The sequence below is a fragment of the Apium graveolens genome, chromosome 6 (assembly GCF_009905375.1).
Source record: "Apium graveolens cultivar Ventura chromosome 6, ASM990537v1, whole genome shotgun sequence".
Lineage (NCBI taxonomy): Eukaryota > Viridiplantae > Streptophyta > Magnoliopsida > Apiales > Apiaceae > Apium > Apium graveolens.
Window position 1 is genome coordinate 270,011,598 of NC_133652.1, and position 26,937 is coordinate 270,038,534.

General features: G+C 30.8%; 1 protein-coding gene across 4 annotated transcripts; it reads left to right on the forward strand.

Moving 5' to 3' along the window:
- The first annotated feature begins 7,957 nt into the window (after positions 1-7,957).
- LOC141667472 (hsp70-Hsp90 organizing protein-like) lies at positions 7,958-12,961 on the forward strand. 4 transcript variants are annotated; one of them, XM_074473977.1, is made up of 9 exons: positions 7,958-9,209; positions 9,487-9,674; positions 10,317-10,605; positions 10,932-11,155; positions 11,260-11,486; positions 11,652-11,966; positions 12,078-12,202; positions 12,339-12,398; positions 12,519-12,961. In XM_074473977.1, the coding sequence occupies exons 1-4, from the start codon at positions 8,966-8,968 to the stop codon at positions 11,009-11,011; spliced, it is 801 nt and encodes a 266-aa protein (XP_074330078.1). In that variant the 5' UTR covers positions 7,958-8,965; the 3' UTR covers positions 11,012-11,155; positions 11,260-11,486; positions 11,652-11,966; positions 12,078-12,202; positions 12,339-12,398; positions 12,519-12,961. The 4 variants fall into 4 exon arrangements, with proteins under 4 accessions (XP_074330078.1, XP_074330079.1, XP_074330081.1 ...); XM_074473978.1 differs by having other exon boundaries at positions 11,657-11,966; XM_074473980.1 differs by having other exon boundaries at positions 10,940-11,155.
- The last annotated feature ends 13,976 nt before the right edge of the window (positions 12,962-26,937 follow it).

Sequence of the window (26,937 nt, forward strand, 5' to 3'; positions counted from 1 at the left end):
TTATATATAATAATTAATTCACAATATATTGATCAATAAAAATACATAAAGACTAATCGAATTTCAAAAATCGGATGAGTCACATAATTCAGATGATTAATTGAGAATCAATCGTTAAAATGGGGGATCTTTAGAACCATTGAGTATTAATGTCCACTTTTGGTGTTGGGTTCAAAAATTTCAATTGAGTGGGTAGGAGGTTCTTATGCTTTGAATTGATTTTCCCTTTTATAAATGATCGAGCGCCATCTATCTAATGGATAGAATTAATCTCTGTAATCCTAAAGGTAATTTTGCTTTTTAAGGATTAAAAAAGTTTGGTAGTTGATCACATTTTCACAGTATTGATATCATCGGTTTCTTATTCTTTACCAAATATATTTTCTCAATTAGGATACTTGATTAATGCGTGCAAGGAGCATAGGGCTCCAATTTAAAAAATACATAAAATTATGAAATACGTATAATTTAGTATGTTATATTATTGACACTTTTAATATATTGGATCATGAAGTTTTAATATAATAATTTCTGTAATAGTTGTTTTGTGATTCATTTTTAATTTGTGTTAGAGTTGTTTTGTGATTCTTCTTTAATAAATTTTCTCTTATATGTAAAATACTGCCCTAAAATATTTTTCCATTCAAGAATCTCTAAGAAAAAGTTGGCTACCTTATATTTCTGTATCCACTCAAAAACTATAGTAAGTTTAGAAAAGTTCAAAAATATATTACAATATGGCGGTCTGTGAAAGACAATACTGATTTGTGTACGTTTTCATGACTTTCTTGACAAAACTTACCCAACTTGACTATCTTCCTTTTATTTTAAACTAGTTCACAACCCTAACATGCACATCTTTTCAATTAAATTGTTATTAATTCACAGTCTATTGAGACTTGGCTCAATAGACTTGCACAATCCATTTCCAGGACCTTACTGTTAGCAATCTTGTACGATAAAGACATTGTTATATATATATATATATTGAATATATAACTACTTCACAAGAACATTTGAATTTGTTACAAGCTTGATTGGGGCATATACCTGATTCTAAACTTCAACATTTGAATGATGTATCGTTTGAATGATGTCTTGTGTTTTAGAAAAACATCATTAATTGACTTTCACTACATCTGGTTCTATTGCATTAACATGTTTTGATTTGGTCCATATGAAGAAACATCTCGATTATACTTGATTTAGGGTTAATAGACATTTTTTCAAAAAAATTGTTATTAATTCACAGTCTATTGAGACTTGGCTCAATAGACTTGCACAATCCATTTCCAGGACCTTACAACTAAGCACATCAAGGCTATAGGAGTAAGGTATGAGGGTCTTTACAATTTTTTTTCTGATTTATTACTATATCTTTTTCTGGTTCTATTATGAACAGTTCCGTTTCATCTACTCAAGATGCTTTACATCTTCTTTTCAATGTAATGTTCAAAAGTTTTTTCTAATTTGTTACATGTTTGATTGGGGCATATACATGATTCGAAACTTCAATATTTGAATGATGTATCGTTTGAATGATGTCTTGTGTTTTAGAAAAACATCATTAATTGACTTTCACTACATCTGATTCTATTGCATTAACATGTTTTGATTTGGTCCATATGAAGAAACATCTCGATTATACTAGATTTAGGGTTAATAGACATCTTTTCAATTAAATTGTTATTAATTCACAGCTCAATAGACTTACACAATCCATTTCCAGGACCTTACAACTAAGCACATCAAGGCTATATGAGTAAGGTTTGAGGGTCTTTACAAATTTCTTTCTGATTTATTACTACATCTTTTTCTGGTTCTATTATGAACAGTTCTGTTTCTACTATTCAAGATGCTTTAGCATCTTCTTTTCAATGTAATGTTCAAAGGTTTCTTCGAATTTGTTACATGATAGATTGGGACATATACGTGACTCTAAACTTCAACATTTGAATGATGTATCGTTTGAATGATGTCTTGTGTTTTAGAAAAACATTATTAATTGACTTTCACTACATCTGGTTCTATTGCATTAACATGTTTTGATTTGGTCCATATGAAGAAACATCTCGATTATGCTAGATTTAGGGTTATAGGTTGTTTGTGCTATTATTTGCTTAAAACTCATGAAAAGTTAGCTCCTAGAGCTCTCAAATATTTTCTTCTTCGTTATCCATATGCCAAATGTATTCAGTTTGGTTATTCATATGCCAAGAAGGTGTAAAACTCAGGCACTTGAGAAAAATAATACATGGGACTTAGTTCCTTCACCTTTTATTAAGTCTACAATTGGATGTAAATGGGTATGCAAAACATAATTCAATCTAGATTGTTTTTAAAATAAATGCAAGGCCAGATTGGTAGCTAGGGGAGATATACAGATAAATGGAAAAAAATATAAATGTAATTTTAATCTCGTGGTTTGTTTTACTACTATTAGGGTGTTGAATGCTCTTACTGCTTCCAGGAATTGGGAAATTCATCAGTGTGATATAAATAATGCATTTTTGCATGGCTATGTAGAGGAAAAATTGTACAGGTTCCTCCTCCAGGTTACAAAGTTCCGTCAGGATTTGTTTTCAGATTAAGACGATCCATATATGGTTTGAGACAAGCTACCAGAGAATGGAAGGTTGAGTTGTCTCAATATTTAATTAAAACTTGTTATATTCAATCTAAACAAGACTATTCAATGTTCACTAAAACAAAATTGAATGGTGATTTTACTGCGATTGCGGTCTATGTTGATGATCTAGGAATTCCAAAAAAATAAAGCAACCAAACAACTTTTATCATCATGCAAAATATCCAGTTTGTATTTAATAGACATCTCAACATCTTCATAATAGCAAACATACCACCAGCAAGACGGACAAAAAATACGGTTAATCAATCAGTCCACAATTATGAATATCAAATAACACTTTACTTAAACAACTATCTTAAGTGCAAGCATATCGTATAAACAAAATAGATAGAGCGTATTCGTAACCTCGAGAAATGAATAATATTAATAAGTTAATATAATCATTATTCATAATTAGATGCAATTTACTGAAAAAAGCTAAATATAAAAAGTTAAAAAAATACACTCAATGCTTGCAGGCTAATGTCATTCATGAAAGAAAGTGGATCCTGACTAATTCATATACAAAGTTTTGTAACAAGAATAATGTGTTTACTGCAGATTATTCTAAGAAATCAAAGTGATACAATAGACTCTGATGGTTCATACTCAGGCTAGTAACTTAATCTCATAAATTAAAATTCTATTTTTTTATTAATTTTAAGCCTTGTATTATTTTAAGACTTCCAATTTAACTATGTGACTGTTGTTGCTCCATTAAACTTATGATATATAAAATATCTTATTATACAAAATATATATCATTAAGCCTAAGGTGTTGGATTTGGTTAGGTACATCATGATATTTCTATCTGATTTATAAAACTGAATTTTGTATTCTAGTTGCAGTCCATGACACTAGTACAAATTTACTTATTAGTGGCACCTGTAACTTTTTTTAAATAAATTATATCTAAAGCATGACCTATCTATGTTTATTTAGTTCTATGACCTATTATATAACTTAAATTATTTTTAAATTGTAGGCTCTTATATGTGTGATCAAATTTATCATATTGAAAAAAGATCTTAAAAATTATACAAATTTCAGATTAGTTGGTTACAAATCAACAATGAATTAAGGATTACAATTTAAAATATAACAAAGCCTACTGTATCTTATTGAAGAAAGGAACTCTATATAATTTATTATACAAATATGTAAAATCTTAATAGCTAGTCTGCTTGTCATTTCTAGAGGTGCTTATATCCGCCCTAAAATTCAGAATGATCAACCAGTCCTTTTAATACAACAAGTTTGTCCAAGAGATCAAGCTTTTCCTTTTCAAGGCTTGTAACCTCATTTTTAGCTTTTTTCAACTCACTTTCCAAACCGAAAAAACTGGTGGTATTTCTATTTTATAAAAAGTCGAAACCTACAAATTTTGTTAACTTAAATTCTTTAATCCTAAATTTCTTTTGTTTATATTGTGCAGTCTTGTATATACGCAGTGACCGGAAAGGTACGTATTTCGTTCCTGACTAGTATGGAGTTATAATTCTTATATTCAATTTTAGTTCCTATCCAATGTTACAGATTATCATCTGAAAAACCTGTTTAGAGAAATTAAGCTCTCACTATCAATTTTTAGTTACCTAGAATGCGTGTGTATGTGATGTATCTTGACTAATTACAGTATAAGCTTGAAAATTTAGAGAGGGTTTATATAAAAAAATGATGACAACCTCTAATTTCAAACGAGGCCAAGCTATGTTTATAACTAACAGCTTCCCTCCTTGTGATATCATCGTAAATTTCTTTAAAAAATTGTATCTTCTGCCTCTTTGTCATTGTTTCTTCCCTTTACCCTTACGCTTGTGAATATTTTTCCTAGACGCCAAATTGATTCAAGCCTTCCCCTTCCTCTAGTTCTCTGAACTTGCACTCCCTTATCATGTTCCTTCGAAACATGTCTCTTGTTGTCCTTAATACTAACCTTTTGTGGTATATTCTTAGTTCTCACTATGCCATAGATTGCATGTTGCAACCCTTCACACTGGGTTGCACAGAAAAGTGTAGTATTAGCTTTCTAAACAAATGTCTATTGTAACCCCTCTTTGTTGATGTTGCTTTATAGTTACAATGTGTTACCAAAATGTCATATATAATTAAAGATGATTTTTTATTTGAATAATTAATAAATATTTTCATGGAAATGAATTAATAATTAAAATACATATTTCATTTATTTTTAAAAGTTATTAATATTAGTTGAGTGATTTATAATATATTGATAAATTAAATATTTAATAAAACTTAACAAGTCATTAGTGGTTTTATTTACAACGTTTATATGTTTTTGAATTTCTTCATTTTTCATAAAAAAAAATCAAAACAATATTTATTTAAAGAAAATATAAATTAATAATATAAATTTCAATAAAAAAGTTGGATCAGGTTGTTTATTTTGATTAGAACTTGGGCCATGAGATGAAATTGGAGGCAGGAGGTGAAAATTGGGGAGCGGGTGGTCGAAATTTTAACCAAAAAAAATAGGGCCGCAAAATAGGGTTTATTGAAGTATAACTTTTTGAGTGTGACTCTCTCCTTCCTCCGTCTTCCTCTCCCTCGACGTCTCTTTTGGTGTTTAGAATTTCGTTTTTCTCTCTTTATTGTTAATATGGATTAGATAGGGATGTTTCCTAGAGGGCTTCATTTTTTAGGATGTGTTTCGTGCTCCAATAGGATACAAAATGGGTGTTTTTCGATCTTTACTGCTTCTAATCAATTGAAGTTGTATTTACTCTATGTTCTTCGAGACGACTGCGAGTGGGTAGTGTTCTTGATCTCTGATAAACGATTTTGTCGAGTTCATCCTTTTACTATATATAGATATTTATGCTTATAAATTTTTATTTTGATTTAAATCTCCATTTACTATATGTTTATGTTTATGTATGCTTGTTATAATAGTTTATAAAACTACGGACAATTGATATGTACTTTTAGTGTAATTTATTTAATTCATGGCTTACTCTTGTGTATTTGTTAAGTTTGTAGGCTTATACCTATAATGGGATATTGGTAGATGACTTTTTATTTTTGTATGTGCGTGTGTTATTAACCTTGTGTTAATTGCCTTTTTTTTCTTGTAGAAGGAAGCCATGATTCACAAGGGAGTGAGAGACAATTCAATCTTTTGGATAGTCCAAAATGGGATCTTGATTTTGAAGGACTAAGAGATGTGGTTTGCTCGTACTTAAAAGTTTTATTTTTAAAGAATTTTACCTCTTGAATCAGGAAATTGACACAAATGTTATACTTATCTTTCCGGTTAGCTTCTTGTTCCTCTTGCATTTCACATTTCCAGTATAATGGGATGTTTTTTTTCAAAGAGAACAAAATATACACCCCGTTATGAGGAGCCAACTATACTTGCATCTGAAATATCTTGTGAGTAGTCCCTTCACTTCTGGAGTATATGTTGTTAATGCTCTTATTAAATTTATGTACTTCACCAAATTTAAGTATATGTTATTTATGAGCTGCTTAGAAATTAAGTTATGTTTAAGCACAAAGTTGTAGTTTCTAGATATCCGATGCACGACTAGTTTGTGCCCTTGAATCATAGGCTAATATTTGGGTAATGAGTTCAACCACAGAGCTCGAGCTCTTAACCTACAAATTCATAACTATAAAAGACTGTAGGCATACAGTTAAAAATCGCTTAAATTTCCTTTATTCACCTTCAATTGAAGAACCTAAACATGCAGATACGTCATTAGGGTTGGATTTTGCAGAACATGTTTCTACAGTCGAAGTATTGTTCTTAAATAAGTTATCATGTCTACAGTTTCTGTCAGTGAAGTTGAAGCCTTGCACAAGCTTTTCAAATAACTAAGCAATTTAATTATTAATGATGGTTTCATCCACAAGGTGCGTATATCTAATTCAGAATATGACTTTAAGTCATATCTTGGGCATATGGACATATACTATTCATAAATCCTCCATCCCGGGTCTTCTGAAGTTTGATATAGTAATTCGATTAGTTTACAATATATATTATTTTTAATCTTGAAGTAATTTTTGTCTTGGCTTTAGGAAGAGTTTTGGTTTGCGCTGTTCGGGAACAGGAATATGAAGAATCTCTTTCCCGACAGGTTATGTTATGCACAAGAACGATCATTACTGATTATGGCTTTTCTTTTATTCCTGTTCATAAAAATATATTCTAAATGGTGATATATATCTGCTGTGAGTTGTAATGACATTAGTTACTATGCGGTTCTGGGAAACAAGAACACAAAAAAAATCAATTTTCCTTCGTACTAATGTAGTAATCTCTTATGCAGATTTTTGACTTGTTTGATTTAAACGCAAAGGAGTTATAGATTTTGGGGGAGTTTGTTTGGTCATTGAGCATCTTTCATCTAGATGCTCCAGTATCTGACAAAATTGCTTGTAAGATTGATATTCTGAGGACATATCTATTGGTTTTTCTGGCTAAGCCGTAATGTATATGAGTACATATGTTAGTCAATCAATTTATACATGCTGAACAACCAGATTTTGCAAGGTATTTGTTTACGATTATAATTATTGGATTGTAATATATATGCTTTCTTCATAAATCATTAATTATGTAAATATATTTCTATGAAATTGTTGGATATCACTAAGTAACGCGAGAATCAAAAGGTTGAGTTGTGCGGTAACTTGTTTTAATTACTTTTCGTGGGCAGGTTTATGTGTTAATACAATATAAGAATACTAAATGTGTTCCATTTTGTACATCCTTATGTGCTTGTGTGTACCTGCTCTAGTATTTACTCTTATTGCTGTCTTCATTGACCATCCTTTTCTATACATAAATGTAGAACCATTTCATACCCCAAGCATTAAGATCTCATTTATTTTTCTTTTTTAACGGGGATATAAAAAATAGTATATATTAAAAGTCCCCGAAATACTCTGTATTTGGAATGTGTAGATGGACCAGTCTTTGGAATGGAATTTTAAATTTATCTATAAAAGTAGTATATTTGAATAAAATAGTTTGTAGAGTTTTTTGGAAAGTGAAAGCCCAAAATATAAACAAATTATTCTTATATTTATAGAAATTGAAATATTTTATTATAATTTAAAATTAAATGAATATGTTTTTATAATTAATTTAATAAAATAAAAAAATTACTTGATATCACTAAAATATTTTATAAAAAATAACACCTTGTAGTACTATTACTTTTTCATAAATTAATTAATTTAATAAATTAATGATAATATTCGTACGTATGATTTAAATAAATTATAAAATTTATAAAATTAAAAAATGAATTGATATAAGCTGGACTGCTGACAAATTGGATTGGGCGGCTAAACAGATAAACTCGCCTCTCTCCCCCTTCATTCACTGGCCCTATACAAGTTAAACTAATAAGCTGAGATAAATCTATGTTATACATTATTTGAGCGGCCGAGCTAGTGGACTTTCCAAACCCACGATGAACTTTTCACCAACTGTATACTCACTCCCACACTTCTATATATTTACACGATCGAACTATCTATTTCTTTCTTGTAGTCAATTCGTCAAACACCTGGTGTGCACACTATTTGTCTACTGAGTTTGTGCTTTGCGTGAATCTAAACTTCAAAAAATGTCAAGACCCACATCAAATTTGATCATTCAATGTCTTCATCGCCATCTAATCTCTTCAAAACCCTCATTAAATTCCCACCCAATTGCTAATTCCACCGGCATTTCTCACTTCTTTGCTCACCAACCTAAAGTAAAAACACACAATTTCATACCATGGATGTTTTCTGGTCAAAAATCTTGAAAAACCCAGGCCCTCAATTGAACCCAAAATCTAATTTGGTTTTGTTAGGGTTTAGGAATTTTTTGAAAAAGGGGTTTAATGTGGAGGGAAATGCTTATGGTAAGTGTGTGAAAGGGGTTGTTGAAAAACCGGTAAGTGTTGCGAAGAATGTGGTTTCGAGGTATTAGGAAGCCGTGGGGTTGCAGATTGAGGCGTTTTGGAAGAGGAATAGTTTGTTGTTTGTGGGTGCCGGTGGACTTTTGGTGTGCATCTTTTTTTGTGGAGGGTTATTTTTGGGATTGGAAATACTTTTGTGGGGTTATCTGAAGTCATGGAGAAATATCGGTTTCTTGCTATTTCAGCGAAAATCGTTGCATTTTTTGTGAATTTTTCTTTCTCATTGTTAGTGATCAAGTACTGTTAGTTTGTGGTTTATTTTGGAATCAGTGTATGTTGTCTGGGCTCGATGTTTGTTGTATAACTTGTATTAGAGGTTTATTGGAGTGTTGCAGACTTGCAGTGCTCTGTTCATATTCCCAGTATATTTCTGTTGTCTACTAAAACTATATCATGGAAGAATTAAATCAGACTTGGTCCATGACTACTTTTGTATATGGCCTTAAGTCAATGCTTTCTTGTTCATTACAAATTAGAGGTTTTGAGAAGCAAATGGAGAAATGGATGGGTGCTTGTGACTGTATTATATCAAAAGTATGTTTGATCTTCTCTCCTGAGACTATCTACTTGATTCAGTTTCAAACATGTACTAATTCTGCTTCTTGGTTTTTCGGCTGGACCAGCTACAATTGCAAAAGTATTGATTCGAGGGCTTCCTATAATTCTGAACGATTATATTCCTGCGCAAATAATTTCAGAAGAACGCTTTCTTTTTCTTATTGATTGGTCTCATGCCATACTTCTAATGTTACTCATTCTGTAAAAAGTTTAAAAAACTAAACTTGAACAACTTGAATGACTTCTACAGAAGCCCAAGAATCACAAAAGATCATAATTATTTTAGTTCTTTTTCTGTTCTTTTTTTAGTTTGTGTTGCTTGTTTAAGTTCTTATAAAAAAATTGTACAAATGCAGAGACCTCGACCGAATTCGAAGAGTTAGTTTATAAGAAGAAGGATTTTGAGAAAGAGGCGGGTAATGTGGCTTATAAGAAGAAGGATTTTGAGAATGCGATTAAGTGTTATAGTCAGGCTGTTGAATTGGATGATACGGATATTTCATTTTTGACAAATAGGGCTGCTGTTTATTTGGAAATGGGGAAGGTATGTTGTTAAACATTCAATCTTTATGCATTACGTATTTGAAAATTGAATTGTTTTTTGTAATTTAGCGTGCTTAAAGTTTGATATATTCTTTTTTGTTATTGTGATAGTCTATACTTGGTTTGGAGATAATTTGAATAAATTTGACAACTTGTGCTTGCTAGGTTGTTGTTATTTGAAGGCTTTCTGTAGAAATATTTACTGTTCTAGTACTGTTATTTGCTAAACTTTTTTTTAAAACTCGAAATTAAGCAAAGTATTAATTTAATTCGCAGTTTTATCATCCAAATAAAATTGTTAAGTCTAATTTTTTGTGTTACATGAATAAGTTATGCATTTGATTTAATTTGATTATTTTATTTATATTATCTGATCTAATAATAAATTGATAATATTTTTGTATGCTATATATCATGAAATCCTATATGCTCCTACCACACCTTTAATTGCTTCTTAGTTCTTTGGGCATATCCTACTCAGGTTATTGAGTGTGCCATTGGAATCGAATTTTACTCATAATAGGAAGTCACTTTAGGTTAAAGAAGCCGGATTAAAAAATGTTGCTACTGAAACTTTTATTTCAGTTAAGATGTAAAAATACTATTAAAATCTGCTTTTAATTTAGTTAACGAATTCCACCAGTATGAGAAGTGCATTAAAGATTGCGACAAAGCTGTTGAAAGAGGCAGAAAACTCATATTAGACTTCAAGATGATTGCAAAGGCTTTGACGAGGAATGGGACTGCTTTGGTGAAAATGGCCAAATGCTCCAAGGACTATGAACCTGCCATTGAGACATTTCAGAAAGCTTTGACAGAGCATCGTAATCTGGATACACTGAAGAAACTTAATGATGCTGAGAAAGTAAAGAAAGATCTAGAGCAACTGGAGTATTTTGATCCAAAAATAGCAGACGAGGAGCGAGAGAAAGGTAATACATTTTTTTCTTTTTACCCTGGGGTTACCCGTATAATGCTATACTTCAATATGATCTACTCCCTTTATAATGCTACACCTTAATATAATCTGTTGCATGAGTGGTTAACGGATAACATGTTCCACCAGGTAACAAATTTTTTAAGCAGCAAAAGTATCCCGAAGCAATTAAGCAGTAAACAGAATCATTGAGGAGGAATCCAAAGGATCATAAGTTTTGTCAATGTCATAATTAATATGCTGTTAATAAATTGTGTTTATGTGGGTATGTGATAGAATTGCGTTGCATCTTTTACATCTACCTGTTACTAACTTGTACAGGCATGCAGCAACAAAGCAACTTGCTATACAAAACTAGGGGCATTACCCGAGGGATTGAAGGATTCAGAGAAGTGTATTGAGTTTGATCCCACATTCTCCAAGGGATATACCAGAAAAGGTGTTGCACAATTTCTCATGAAAGATTATGACAAAGCTTTGGAAATATATCAAGCAGGGTTGAAACACGATCCACACAACCAAGAACTATTGGATGGTGTTAATAGGTACACTATCTTGACTGTCTTGAATAAAGACACTGTTTATTATGTAGCACTTTCACTGATTGTTGTTTCAATTGTGCTGTCATCTGTTTGGATATCCATGACAGATTTATATTTGGATTATGTATTATGGAATGCTCTCGTTCTTGGAACCATTTATGGACAAATTGGTAGAATATGGGATGGAGAAGTTGGTCAATGATACTTCGACTTCACTTCATGGGAAGAGTTTGATTCTTCTTGATGGAGAACTAGTTGGAGTTTGTCAAGATTCAGCCTCATTTATTGCAGAATTATGAGAAGTATGAGACGCAGAAAAGAAGTACCAAGACAGGTACCCTAAACATTTTTTACTAGGGCCATGTCAGTTTTGGTAGGTTATTCTAGTTACCATTTTAAGTTTTATAACAGATATCTCCATCAATTCCGCTTGTGCATTGTTGTCTTTTTTTGAGGTTCAGAGCTCTAGTGGTCTTTGATTTAATTGATTTTGACTTAGGCTAGCATGGAGAGTGAAAAGACGAGAAAAAATCTCACATTGTATCAAACGTAAGATGCTACATCATTCGAATAAAACTCCATATGATGTGAAATATCCTTTTAATACAATTAAATAGGATCTTTCACATCATCAGGGTCTATAAGTTTTATCCGAATGAAGTAGCATTTTATGTCTGATGCATTGTTAGTTATTTTTCCCCTACTGCTCTTGGAAGATCAACCTCGACGAGTCCGATAATTCGGGAAACGTAGCTGCAGAGTTCGTCAAGTCAATAGAAGCTATCAAGTGGTCTACTGATGTCAAACGTGACAGGTCCGACAAGTTTTATGAGTCTATTTATTAATTTTGTGTTGTCTTTATTTAAAACATTAAAATTTTGCATATTACTCTATTTTATAGACTGAAGGTTATTATTATTTGTAGGTTTTGTCTGTAAAAGTTATCCGTAACAAGTCAACTGGTCAGCCTGAAGGCTATAGCTTTATTGAGTTTGTAAGTCGTGCGGTAGCTGAGAGGACTTTGCATAGGAATTCAACAGCCCGCAAAAGGTACAACTCAATGACATTCTACCAGCCTTATTATATAATATTTCTTTAACTTGTGATACATTTAGACTGTTGTTTTGTGCTTGAATTTATTTAGCTATTTTGTTTTGTTTCTTATTTTGCTGGCCTATAAATATAGGCTATGAGAATGTCAGCTGCTTTCTGCATTGCAGGATGACTTGTTGTCTACTTATCTATGGTATGTTTGCTTGTTTTCAATGATAATTAATTTAGGAAATTAGATTCTTATACTTTAATATGAAAAGCCATCAGGTTTGCAAAGAGAATTGGGTTTTATATATTTTTATTTGTTTAACAGGATGTTGTTGAAGAAGTCGAAGAAAAGTTTAACAGGAAGCTCTCTGATGAAGTTGCCAAGGTTAAGAAGGTTCAAGACAACGTGAGCTTGGTCCTGCAGAAATTACTTGTAGCAAACCCCGGGTTGAACATTGACATGGCTCATAATTGTCGGACAATTTCAGGTGACACGGGAGCTGATGGTACTCCTCTTACGCGTGTTGTAATACTTTAGCCATTTATTATCTCTCTTCTACGTTATTTTCAAAGACTTGTATGCTTTTGCGTTATCTTGTACGTTTAGTTCTTAGAAAGAGTACTTGTATTTCTTAAGTTATACTTTGGTGTGTTGGATTGTAATTGTTGGTTGGACAAAATGTAATGGTAGGATGTGTAGTTAAGACTGCTTGGATGAATTGAATTGGTTGTTAATGTTGTTGAATTTATGGGAAATCAAGTATTTGAAAAGTATATTTCAATTTTTATAATTCAGGTGTTGTAATAGCCTATTAGTATGTTGCAATAGGGTGCTAAATTATGCACATAAATTTCTTTTTTGCAATATTAAAGGTGTTGCAATAGGTGTGTTGCCATAGATGATAAAGGGCCCATATGTGGGCCCCACATGTGGGTCCCACCAGTGGGACCCTGCCACGTGTCATGTCACGTGTCATGCCCATGCGGGGCCCACATGTGGGGCCCATTTTTTTGTCGGTTAGTATACCTATTGCAACACCATGTCTGTGTTGCTATACTCTGAAAATTCTGTTACAATTGATATCTATTATAACATATTTTGTTGTGTTGATATAGATTGACACTGGTGTAAGGTTAGATACCTATAGTAACGGCCTTAGACCCAAAACCGAAAATGTGTTACAATAGACCCATTTTTGCCTATAGAAACATTTTTTGGGGTCTATAGCAACACATTTTTGGTGTTGGTTAAAGCCGTAGACTAACTGCTATAGTATCTAACAACTAGCCGTAGACCAGCAAAAAAAAGTACTCTCAATCACTGTGTTATTTAACCTTAAATTTTACCAAGGCTTCCTGTAGATTAGCTGCTATAGTATCTAACAATAGATAACAATGTCTTGAAGACTATAAACTCAAATTGCAGAAGGTAAATCAGTCCATGTACAGAATTTCAAATATGCTCCGCATTCAATTAGACTAAACTTCTAAAACCAACGAAAAACAAGTATTGCCAAAAAAAGAAAGCAACCAAACAACTTCTATCATCATGCAAAATATCGATTTTGTATTCAATAGATATCTCAATATTTTCATAATAGCAAACATACCACCAGCAAAACGGGAAAAATACTGTTAATCAATCGATCCACAGTTATGAATACCAAATAGCACTGTACTTAAACAACTATCTTAAGTGCAAGCATAACATATAAACAAAACATACAAAGCGTATTCTTAATCTCGAGAAATGAATAATCTTAATAATTTAATATAATCACTATCCACAATTAGATGCAACTAATTTATAGATATTTTACTGAAGAAAGTTAAATGTACAAAGTAAAAAAAATACACTCAATGCTTGTAGGCTCATGTCATTCATGAAAAAAGTGGATCCTGACAAATACATATATGACATTTTGTAACAATAATAGTTTTTTTACTTTAGATTATTTTAAGAAAACAAAGTGATACAATAGTCTCTAATGGTTCATACTCAGGCTAGTAACTTATAATCCCATAAATTAAAAATTCTGAATTTTTTATTAATTTTAAACTTGTATGTCTTTAACTGAGGCTAGTAACTTGTATTGTGTTAAGACTTTCAATTTAACTCTCTGACTGTTGTTGCTCCACTAAACCTAAGATATACAAAATATCTTATTTATACAAAACATAAATCATTAAGCATAAGGTGTTGGATTTGGTTAGTTACATCATGATATTTTTATCTGATTCATTAAACTGAATTTGTATATAAGTTGAAGTCCATGACACTAGTTGAAATTTACTTATTAGTTGCACTTGCAACTTTTTAATTTAAATCATTTTAAAGCTTGACGTATCTTTATTTGTTTAGTTCTTTGACCTATTTTATATTTTAAATTATTCCTAAAATGCAGGTTTTGATATGTGTGATCAAATTTATCACAATGAAGAAAGATCCTATAATTTATAAGAATTTCATATTAGTTGGTTACAAATCAGAAATGAATTGAGGATTTCATTTAAATTATAACAAAACCTATTGTACCTTATAAAAGCAAGGAACTCTATATAATGAATTATATAAATATGTAAAATCTTAATAGCTGGTCTGCTTGTCATTACTAGAGGTGCTTATATCCACCCTAAAATTCCGAAGGATCAACCAGGCCTTCTAATACAACAAGCTTGTCGAAGAGATCAAGCTTTCTCTTTTCACGGCCTATAACCTCATTTTCAGCTTTTTCCAACTCACTTTCCAAACTAAAAAAACTGGAGGTAATATGTTTTATACAAAATAGAAATCTATAAATTGTGTTGACTTAAATTCTTTTATCTTAATGTTCTTTTATTTCTATTGTGTAGTCATATATATACGCAGTCACCGGAAAGGTAGGTATTTTGTTCCTGACTAGTATCGAGTTTTAATTCTTCTTTTCAATTTCAGTTCCTAGCCAATGTTGCAGATTATCATCTGAAAAACTGTTTAAAGAACTTAAGCTCTCGCTATCAATTTTCAGTTACCTAGAAAGCGTGTATATGAAAAGTAACCTGACTACTTATAGTATAAGCTCAAAAATTTAGAGAGACTTTACTTTAAAAAAATGATGAAAACCTTTAATTTAAAACAAGGCATAGCTATGTATATAACTAAACATAATTTTATGAGTGACCTTTGTTTTTTCTAGGGTGACTTTCAAGCAAAGATTTATAATTAATTAATACAAGTAAACTACACAAAAACAGCTACTAACATAGGACAATGGTTCCCAATAAAATTGTTATAATATAACCAAAACTAAACCTTGAAACTTTAAGAAGGAAATGCAGAAAACAAAACTTAAAAAATGGCCAATCAGTTTATATAAGTAACAATTGTTTATTACCACTCTGTTAACATCCTTAAATTTTGAAGTTTATAGACGAAAAAAGGCAGAATCTTACCTTCAATTGGATAGCCTCCATTGTCCATGATCCGCTCTTTATAATTTTGAGTTATGTCTTGTAAAAGATGACAAGACGGAACACGTGGATAACCAATCAGCCTACCCTTTTTCGTCTTTCTCAAGCCAGGTGTTGTGGCTTGTAGCCAACAGTCAAATGGTTCCAATTCGCTCTCAAAGTTGATCTGATCAACACCTTTTTCCTTTAAAATTGCTAGATAGCGAACCTAAAATAAGTATTACCAATATGTCATTATATTACCTAATGCTATATAGACACGCAAATAATAAAATGTCTAATTAAAAGTTCAGACATAATTGTTTATGTTTAAAAGTCTTACATCAATTTTCATAGCTGTTTGAGTGGTGTAGTGGATCAGATTTCCATTCTCGTCAACTCTAGAACCAACTCGAGAATAAGTTTAGTTCCAAATGTCAATAAGTTTTGGTTTTTGTCCACCATTCTCCTCTTTCATTATCTGAACTCAATCAAATCAAGAGTCGATTAGTGGTAGAAGGTTGATTGGATAATAAAAAATAACACTAATAAAACAATACAACAAATTAAAAAAATTAAGGCACTACTTGAGTAACTTCCTCAAAAGGTCTTGCACCTGAGCTATGCAAGTTGATTAACTTCGACCTATTCTCAGCCCCCAACTTTGATCTATGTTAGTGCTCTTCTCATCTCCAAAACATGCATAGACCATCCTAGAATTTGCTACTAAAATAAGATGGACAGAACTCTTCTATCTTATATTTTCATACACTATAAATAAATATAAACACAATTATTCAAGAATAGTGAATGCTCATTACACGGTTGTCTACATATGATAATTGATGGATAAATAATATTCCATTTAAAATATCTATACGAGTCGGATGTGCTTCATATTCTGTACCGAACCGAACAACCCTTGAGAATTTATTCTTGGCTTTGGACCGCTCTATTTAGCAGGTTCATTCATTGTGATATCACCGTAGTTTTCTTTAAAAACTTGTATCTTCTGCCTCCTTGTCATTGTTTCTTCCCCATACCCTTACGCTTGTGAATATTTTTCTTAGGCGCCAAAGTGACTCAAGCCTTCCCCTTCCTCTAGTTCTATAAAACTTACACTCCCTTGTCATGTTCCTTCGACACTTGTCTCTTGTTGCCCTTAATACTAACCTTTTGCGGTATGTTTCCCTTAGTTCTTGGCATGATCCTATCATCACAATTGCATATTGTTAGGTCACACACACTGTAGAAGGGGGTTGAATACAGTGTATAGCACAATCAAATCGAATTTAAAGAACACAAGTAACAGAAAACAAACTTTATTAAACTCTGTTACAATGTAGAACTGTCATCTCTCAGTGACGAACAAATATCACGAGAGCTGCTAGGGTTACAATGAATATTATTCTCGATTATAATAACACTTATAGTGTAAACCCTATGTATGTGTTTATATATTATATAGTTACAAGATAATCGCTAATTGATATGGAATATAATTCTGTTTTCTAAAATATATCAATCAGTTATCTTTTCTTCCAAGTATTCTATTCTTCATAGAATTCCTTCTTCATGCATATCTCTTCTTGCGTTTGTCTTGATCTTCTTTCCTGTCAATCAGCCGCCTTCCTTATCTGAAAGTTTCCTTAAGTCCTAATATTATCTCCTGATAGATATCTCCTGAACCTTAAGTACTGATAACTTAAGTTCGTCTTCAGTATAAGTGCTGATTTCCAGTTAAGTACTGATTTGTCCTGTTTAAGTAAGATCTGAAAAAACTAAACACAAATCATATTAGACATGACATTATCAAATATATCTAACACATATTTTTTTTGGCAATGGTTATCCTAAATAAAATAATACACACACACGCCCCCTGTTTATCAACACGAAACAATTGAACTACACAATATTAGCCCAACACAAAATTTTTATCAATTAATGTTTAATAAATTTATCTTCACGAAAAAATATAGTGTGAGTTAAAATAAACTCAATAATGATAACAATATCAATTAACTTTAAGTAACCCACACAGAGCTTCTCATAAAATTCAGAATTTTTGAAAAATAATATAAGATGCGAACACTTATGAACCATAAAATTAATATACATAAACATACACACCTAACAATACAAGCAAGCACACATACATAATTAAAGCAAAATACAATAAATGCCGATAGATTTGTACACACACAAAATAAACACACATGCAAAATGAAGACACACATGAAGATAATACATACACATATAATATACACACAAACACACCAGCCTCAAATACAAATTAGAGACACAATAACCAAATTTGAGAGAATAACGCAAAATGGCTTACATAAATATGAGATTTGTAAAGTTTATACATTAGAATTTATATACACAACACAAAACGGTTTATATAAACATGCATAATCAGCCCCACATAAAAAGAACATGTGAAAGAGAGAGAAAAATAAAGTGAGAAAGAGTATAAGATTACTTAATTACACAGGTGAAATAACGAAGATGAAATCTTGAAAAAGGTTTTTGGAGGAAAAATTTGAGATGAAAAAGTGAGGAAAAAGGTGAGAATGAAAAGGTTTATGACGTAATTGACTTAAAATATCAATAATTTAAAAGTGAAGTAGCATATGAGATTAAGGGGAATTTTTAATTTTTTGGTAAAATTTAGCCGTCATTTGCCCAAAAATAATTGACCAACTTAATTAGATAATTGCATTATATAATTTTTTTATAAAGCCACTAAAAATGAGCTTTGAAAATCACAATATTTTATGCACATGAATAATTCATAATCATATAGAGATCAGTATAGCTCAATTTTTCGGGAAAAAAATAAAAATGACTTAACATGCCAACCATCTTTTAAAAAATGAGTTTTACTATAAAATTATTGTAAATGAAGAACTTAAGCTCTGGCTATCAATTTTCAGTTACCTAGAAAGCGTGTATATGAAAAGTAACCTGACTACTTATAGTATAAGCTTAAAAATTTAAAGAGACTTTACTTAAAAAAATGTTGACAAACTTTAATTTAAAACAAGGCATAGCTATGTTTATAACTGTACATAATTTTATGAGTGACCTTTATTTTTTCTATGGTGATTATAAAGCAAAGATTTATAATTAATTGATACAAGTAAACTACATAAAGACAACTACTAACACAGGACAATGGTTACCAAGAAAATTGTTATAATATAACCAAAACTAAACCTTGAAAGTTTAAGAAGGAAATGCAGAAATAAACATAAAAAATGGCCAATCAGTTTATCTAAGTAACAATTGCCTATTACCACTCTGTTAATATCCTTAAATTTTGAAGTTTATAGACAAAAAAAGGCAGAATCTTACCTTCAATTGGATAGCCTCCATTGTTTATGATCCGCTGTTTATAATTTTGAGTTATGTCTTGTAAAAGATGACAAACTGGAACACGTGGATAACCAATCAGCCTACTCTTTTTCGTCTTGCTCAAGCCAGGTGTTGTGGCCTGCAGCCAACAGTCAAATGGTTCCAATTCGCTCTCAAAGTTGATCTGATCAACACCTTTTTCCTTTAAAATTTCTAGATAGCAAACCAATAATAAGTATTACCAATATGTCATTATATTACCTAATACTATAAAGAAACGGAAATAATAAAATGTCTAATTAAAAGTTCAGACATAATTGTTTATGTTTAAAAGTCTTACATCAATTTTCATAGCTATTTGAGTGGTGTAGTGGATCGGATTTCCATTTTCGTCAACTCCAGAACCAACTCGAGAATAAGTTTTGTTCCAAATGTCAATACGTTTTGATTTTTGTCGACCATTCTCCTCTTTCATTGTCTGAACTCAATTAAATCAAGAGTCGATTAGTGGCAGGAGGTTGATTGGATAATAAAAAAGAACACTAATAAAACAATACAACAAATTAAAAAAATTAAGTAACTACTTGAGCAACTTACTCAAAAGGTCTTGCACCTGAGCCATGCAAGTTGATTAACTTCGACCTATTCTCAGCCCCCAACTTTGATCTGTGTTAGTGCTCTTCTCATCTCCAAAACTTGCACTGACCATCCCGGAATTTTGTACTAACATAAGATGGACATAACTCCTCTATCTTATGTTTTCATACACTATAAATAAATATCAACACAACTATTCAAGTATAATAAATGCTCATTTCACCGTTGTCTACATATGATAATAAATGGATAACTTATATTCCATTTAAAATGTCTATACGAGTCGGATGTGCTGGATATTCTGTACTAAACCGAACAACCCTTGAGAATTTATTCTTGGAATTGGACCCCTCTATTTAGCAGCTTCATTTATTGTGATATCACCGTAGTTTTCTTTAATGTAAGATGCGAACACTTATGAATCATAAAATTAATATACATAAACATACACTCGTAAAAATACAAGCAGGCACAGATACATAATAAAAGCAAAATACAATAAATGCGGATAGATTTGTACACAAACAAAATAAACACACACACAAAATAAAGACATAAAAGAAGATAATATACACACATATAATACACACACAAACACACAAGCAATACAAATTAGAGACACTATAAACAAATTTGAGAGAATAACATAAAATGGCTTACATAAACATGAGATTTGTAGAGTTTATACATTAGAATTTATATACACAACACAAAACGGTTTATATAAACATGCACAATCAGCCCCACATAAAAAGAACATGTGAAAGAGAGAAAAAAATAAATTGAAAAAGAGTATAAGATTACTTAATTATACAGGTGAAACCTTGATATTGGCTGGAAAGAAGATGAAATCTTGAAAAAAGGTTTTGGAGGAAAAATTTGAGATGAAAAAGTGACGAAAAATGTGAGAATGAGAAGGTTTATGACCTAATTGACTTAAAATATTAATAATTTAAAAGTGAAGTGGCATATGAGGTTAAGGGGCATTTTTAATTTTTTGGTGAAATTTAACAGTCATTTGCCCCAAAATAATTAGATAATTGCATTATATTATTTTTTTTAATTTTTTTATAAAGCAACTAAAAATGAGCTTTGAAAATCACAATATTTTATGCACATGAATAATTCATAATTATATAAAGATCATTATAGCTCAATTTTTGGGGAAAAAAAATAAAAATGACTTAACATGCCAACCATCTTTTAAAAAATGAGTTTTACTATAAAATTATTGTAAATGAACTTTAATAATCACAATATTTTTGTATTCCTAGCCTATTTTATATACACATTTATATCGGTTTGGTTGATTTATAAAAAAAATTAAATTAAAAAATTCAAACGAAACACTAATATAACACTCTAAATACTCAACATCTCCCCTCTCTAACCGTGATATAATGAATACATTTTTTTTGGTTTGTTTTAGTTTTTTATTTGAAAACATATTTCAATATAAAATCGTTGTAAATGAACATAAAATTTTTAATTTTTTTTTTGCATAAACAACTAATATATATGTAGTGGTTCATTCATGAAAAAAAGAGTTTTTCTATTGTGACAATTGACTAATTTACTTTGTTTTAATATAATAATAATAATAAAATATAATAATAATAATAATAAAATATAATAAAATAATAAAATCACATTTTAGGAAAATGTTTTATTTCTATTTCAATGAATGCAAGTATATATTTCATTTTTCTGATAGCATATATGTAAATGAATATTATATATTTATAAAAATATCTGATGTATACTGCGAGATACTGATATGTAGGAATATTTTTTTATTTATTTTTGTTGATGTTTGTATCATGCAATTTTTTCTATTAAAATATGTAATTAATTATTAGTTTACAGTTCTACATGTTTATATAAATCCCTGTGATATGCCCATCTCTCTGATCCGTAGCCATATCTAACATTCAAATATTTTCTTATATCAAATAAAATAAAAAAGCTAATAATTTTAATGATATCTCCGTGGATAGTAATATTATATATTTATCTTTTTTCTACATTTGTGATGAGGAAAAGTTTTTACCCATCTAAACTTAGTATTTATACCCCACTTTGCTTAGTAATATATATATTATTAGTTTTAGGTCAGTTGAGTACAACTTGAAACAAAAATGGAGCCGGTTAATGTGTTGTGGCGTCTCCCCCCTCCCGGGTTCTGTAAGATCAATGTACACAGCTACTTTTCAAATGAGAGGCTTCCAAATGGAAACGTTTCAGGGATTGGGGTGGTCATACGCAACTCTAGGGGTAGGATCTTGAGAATGATGGCCGGATCTCTGGGCATAGAGGAACAGGTTTGACATTGAGCTTGAAACTGATCATGAGGAGGCATATTGGGAGTGGAGGAATGCAGATGAGTTAGGAGTGATTCCGGAGCATCTTTATGTAGTGCAGCAGCTCGAGAAAAGAAGGGCTGATCAAAATTTTCGTATGAATGTTAGGCCTATTGATGAGGCTGCAAATGAACTTGCAGCTTATCTTGCTCAATATGGTGCTGAAAGGTGGACGCGTATGGTGATTCTTGCTGGTCCTGTGGGTAGGGTGTTGGAGCTATGTTGTAATGATATGGGCCTGGGTCCAATACGGGAGCAGTTTATGGCAGTGCATGAGCTTGATATCATGGCAAATGTGGTCAATGAAAATCAAGAGGAAGAGGATGAATTGATGCCACTGTTGGATGAAGAGGTATTGGCCCAACAAATGCTCTGATTGGTTGCATGGAAACCATTTTGAAAGCTCAACAGCATAGCTTGTTCATTATATTACTATTTTATTATGTTAACTAATTAATTAGTTTGCTGGTTTTTGAATGTTAGACTTTGGTATTACCTGTAGGCAATGTTATAAAATTCAGGAATGAGAAGAGATAGGTGGAGGTATTGAATTAGAATTAATCGGAGGATCCAGTATTAACCGGAAGAATAATCGGGTGCATTTTATATTTAAATTTTATTCAATTTTATATCATAATTTTATTAGTAATTTTAAATTATTATATATTTATCATATTCTATAATTTATAATGATTTAAATTTAATTGAAAATTTTATATTATATATAATAATTAATTCACAATATACTGATCAATAAAAATACATAAAGACCAATCGAATTTCAAAAATCGGATGAGTCACATAATTCAGATGATTAATCGAGAATTAATCGTTAAAATGGGGGATCTTTAGAACCATGCATGTTTCGTATTAATGTCCTCTTTTGGTGTTGGGTTCAAATATTTCAATTGAGTGGGTAGGAGGTTCTTATGCTTTGAATTGATTTTCCCTTTTATAAATGATCGAGCGCCATCTATCTAATGGATAGAATTAATCTCTGTAATCCTAAAGGTAATTTTGCTTTTTAAGGATTAAAAAAGTTTGGTAGTTGATCACATTTTCACAGTATTGATATCATCGGTTTCTTATTCTTTACCAAATATATTTTCTCAATTAGGACACTTGATTAATGCGTGCAAGGAGCATAGGGCTCCAATTTAAAAAATACATAAAATTATGAAATACGTATAATTTAGTATGTTATATTGTTTGACACTTTTAATATATTGGATCATGAAGTTTTAATATAATATCCAATTTCTGTAATAGTTGTTTTGTGATTCATTTTTAATTTGTGTTAGAGTTGTTTTGTGATTCTTCTTTAATAAATTTTCTCTTATATGTAAAATACTGCCCTAAAATATTTTTCCATTCAAGAATCTCTAAGAAAAAGTTGGCTACCTTATATTTCTGTATCCACTCAAAAACTATAGTAAGGTTAGAAAAGTTCAAAAATGTATTACAATATGGCGGTCTGTGAAAGACAATACTGATTTGTGTACGTTTTCATGACTTTCTTGACAAAACTTACCCAACTTGACTATCTTCCTTTTATTTTAAACTAGTTCACAACCCTAACATACACATCTTTTCAATTAAATTGTTATTAATTCACAGTCTATTGAGACTTGGCTCAATAGACTTGCACAATCCATTTCCAGGACCTTACTGTTAGCAATCTTGTACGATAAAGACATTGTTATATATATATATATATTGAATATATAACTACTTTACAAGAACATTTGAATTTGTTACATGCTTGATTGGGGCATATACCTGATTCTAAACTTCAACATTTGAATGATGTATCGTTTGAATGATGTCTTGTGTTTTAGAAAAACATCATTAATTGACTTTCACTATATCTGGTTCTATTGCATTAACATGTTTTGATTTGGTCCATATGAAGAAACATCTCGATTATACTAAATTTAGGGTTAATAGACATTTTTTCAAAAAAATTGTTATTAATTCACAGTCTATTGAGACTTGGCTCAATAGACTTGCACAATCCATTTCCAGGACCTTACAACTAAGCACATCAAGGCTATAGGAGTAAGGTATGAGGGTCTTTACAATTTTTTTTCTGATTTATTACTATATCTTTTTCTGGTTCTATTATGAACAGTTCTGTTTCATCTACTCAAGATGCTTTAGCATCTTCTTTTCAATGTAATGTTCAAAGGTTTTTTCTAATTTGTTACATGTTTGATTGGGGCATATACCTGATTCGAAACTTCAACATTTGAATGATGTATCGTTTGAATGATGTCTTGTGTTTTAGAAAAACATCATTAATTGACTTTCACTACATCTGATTCTATTGCATTAACATGTTTTGATTTGGTCCATATGAAGAAACATCTCGATTATACTAGATTTAGGGTTAATAGACATCTTTTCAATTAAATTGTTATTAATTCACAGCTCAATAGACTTGCACAATCCATTTCCAGGACCTTACAACTAAGCACATCAAGGCTATATGAGTAAGGTCTGAGGGTCTTTACAAATTTCTTTCTGATTTATTACTACTTCTTTTTCTGGTTCTATTATGAACAGTTCTGTTTCTACTATTCAAGATGCTTTAGCATCTTCTTTTCAATGTAATGTTCAAAGGTTTCTTCGATTTTGTTACATGCTAGATTGGGACATATACGTGACTCTAAACTTCAACATTTGAATGATGTATCGTTTGAATGATGTCTTGTGTTTTAGAAAAATATCATTAATTGACTTTCACTACATCTGGTTCTATTGCATTAACATGTTTTGATTTGGTCCATATGAAGAAACATCTCGATTATACTAGATTTAGGGTTATAGGTTGTTTGTGCTATTATTTGCTTAAAACTCATGATAAGTTAGCTCCTAGAGCTCTCAAATATTTTCTTCTTCGTTATCCATATGCCAAATGTATTTTGGTTATCCATATGCCAAGAAGGTGTAAAACTCAGGCACTTGAGAAGAATAATACATGGGACTTAGTTCCTTCACCTTTTATTAAGTCTACAATTGGATGTAAATGGGTATGCAAAGCATAATTCAATCTAGATTGTTTTTTAAATAAATGCAAGTCCAGATTGGTAGCTGGGGGAGATATACAGATAAAAGGATAATAACATAAATGTAATTTTAATCCCGTGGTTTGTTTTACTACTCTTAGCTTATCTCAAACCATATATGGATAGTCTTAATCTGGAAAAAAACCCTGACGGAATATTGAAAACTGGAGAAGGAACCTGTACAATTTTTCCTCTACATAGCCATGCAAAAATGCATTATTTATATGACACTGATGAATTTCCCAATCCCTAGAACTTCATCAGTGTGATATAAATAATGTATTTTTGCATGGCTATGTATAGGAAAAATTGTACAGGTTGTTTCTCCAGGTTACAATATTCCGTCAGGGTTTGTTTCCAGATTAAGACTATCCATATATGGTTTGAGACAAGCGACCAGAGCATGGAAGGTTGAGTTATCTCAATATTTAATTAAGACTTGTTATATTCAATCTAAACAAGACTATTCAATGTTCACTAAAACAAAATTGAATGGTGATTTTACTGCGATTGCGGTCTATGTTTGATGATCTAGGAATTCCAAAAAAATAAAGCAACCAAACAACTTCTATCATCATACAAAATATCCAGTTTGTATTTAATAGACATCTCAACATCTTCATAATAGCAAACATACCACCAGCAAGACGGGCAAAAAATACGGTTAATCAATTAGTCCACAATTATGAATATCAAATAACACTGTACTTAAACAACTATCTTAAGTGCAAGCATATCGTATAAACAAAATAGACAGAGCGTATTCGTAACCTCGAGAAATGAATAATATTAATAAGTTAATATAATCATTATTCATAATTAGATGCAATTTACTGAAGAAAGCTAAATATAAAAGTTAAAAAAATACACTCAATGCTTGCCGGCAAATGTCATTCATGAAAAAAAGTGGATCCTGACTAATTCATAAATAAAGTTTTATAACAAGAATAGTGTGTTTACTGCAAATTATTCTAAGAAATCAAAGTGATACAATAGTATCTGATGGTTCATACTCAGGCTAGTAACTTAATCTCATAAATTGAAATTCTGATTTTATTTTATTAATTTTAAGCCTGTATGTCTTAACATAGGCTAGTAACTTGTATTATTTTAAGACTTCCAATTTAACTATGTGACTGTTGTTGCTCCATTAAACCTATGATATACAAAATATCTTATTTATACAAAATATATATCATTAAGCCTAAGGTGTTGGATTTGGTTAGGTACATCATGATATTTCTATCTAATTCATAAAAACTGAATTTTGTATTCTAGTTGCAGTCCATGACACTAGTACAAATTTACTCATTAGTGGCACTTGTAACTTTTTTATATAAATTATATCTAAAGCATGACCTATCTATGTTTATTTAGTTCTATGACCTATTATATAACTTAAATTATTTTTAAATTATAGGCTCTGATATGTGTGATCAAATTTATCATATTAAAAAAAGATCTTAAAATTTATCAAATTTCATATTAGTTGGTTACAAATCAACAATGAATTAAGGATTATAATTTAAAATATAACAAAGCCTACTGTATCTTATTGAAGAAAGGAACTCTATATAATTTATTATACAAATATGTAAAATCTTAATAGCTAGTCTGCTTGTCATTTCTAGAGGTGCTTATATCCGCCCTGAAATTCAGAATGATCAACCAGTCCTTCTAATACAACAAGTTTGTCCAAGAGATCAAGCTTTTCCTTTTCAAGGCCTATAACCTCATTTTTAGCTTTTTTCAACTCACTTTCCAAACCAAAAAATTGGTGGTATTTCTATTTTATGAAAAATAGAAACCTACAAACTTTGGTGACTTAAATTCATTAATCCTAAAGTCCTTTTGTTTATATTGTGCAGTCTTGTATATACGCAGTCACCAGAAAGGTAGGTATTTCAATCCTGATTAGTATGGAGTT

What these genes read in the sequence shown, in the direction of transcription:
- LOC141667472 (XM_074473977.1), top strand. Translation starts at nt 8,966, where the DNA reads ATGGAAGAATTAAATCAGACTTGGTCCATGACTACTTTTGTATATGGC. An exon ending in GACCAGCTACAATTGCAAAA is followed by an intron (nt 9,210 to 9,486) that starts GTATTGATTCGA and finishes GTACAAATGCAG; the next exon opens with AGACCTCGACCGAATTCGAA. An exon ending in AGACGAGGAGCGAGAGAAAG is followed by an intron (nt 10,606 to 10,931) that starts GTAATACATTTT and finishes TAACTTGTACAG; the next exon opens with GCATGCAGCAACAAAGCAAC.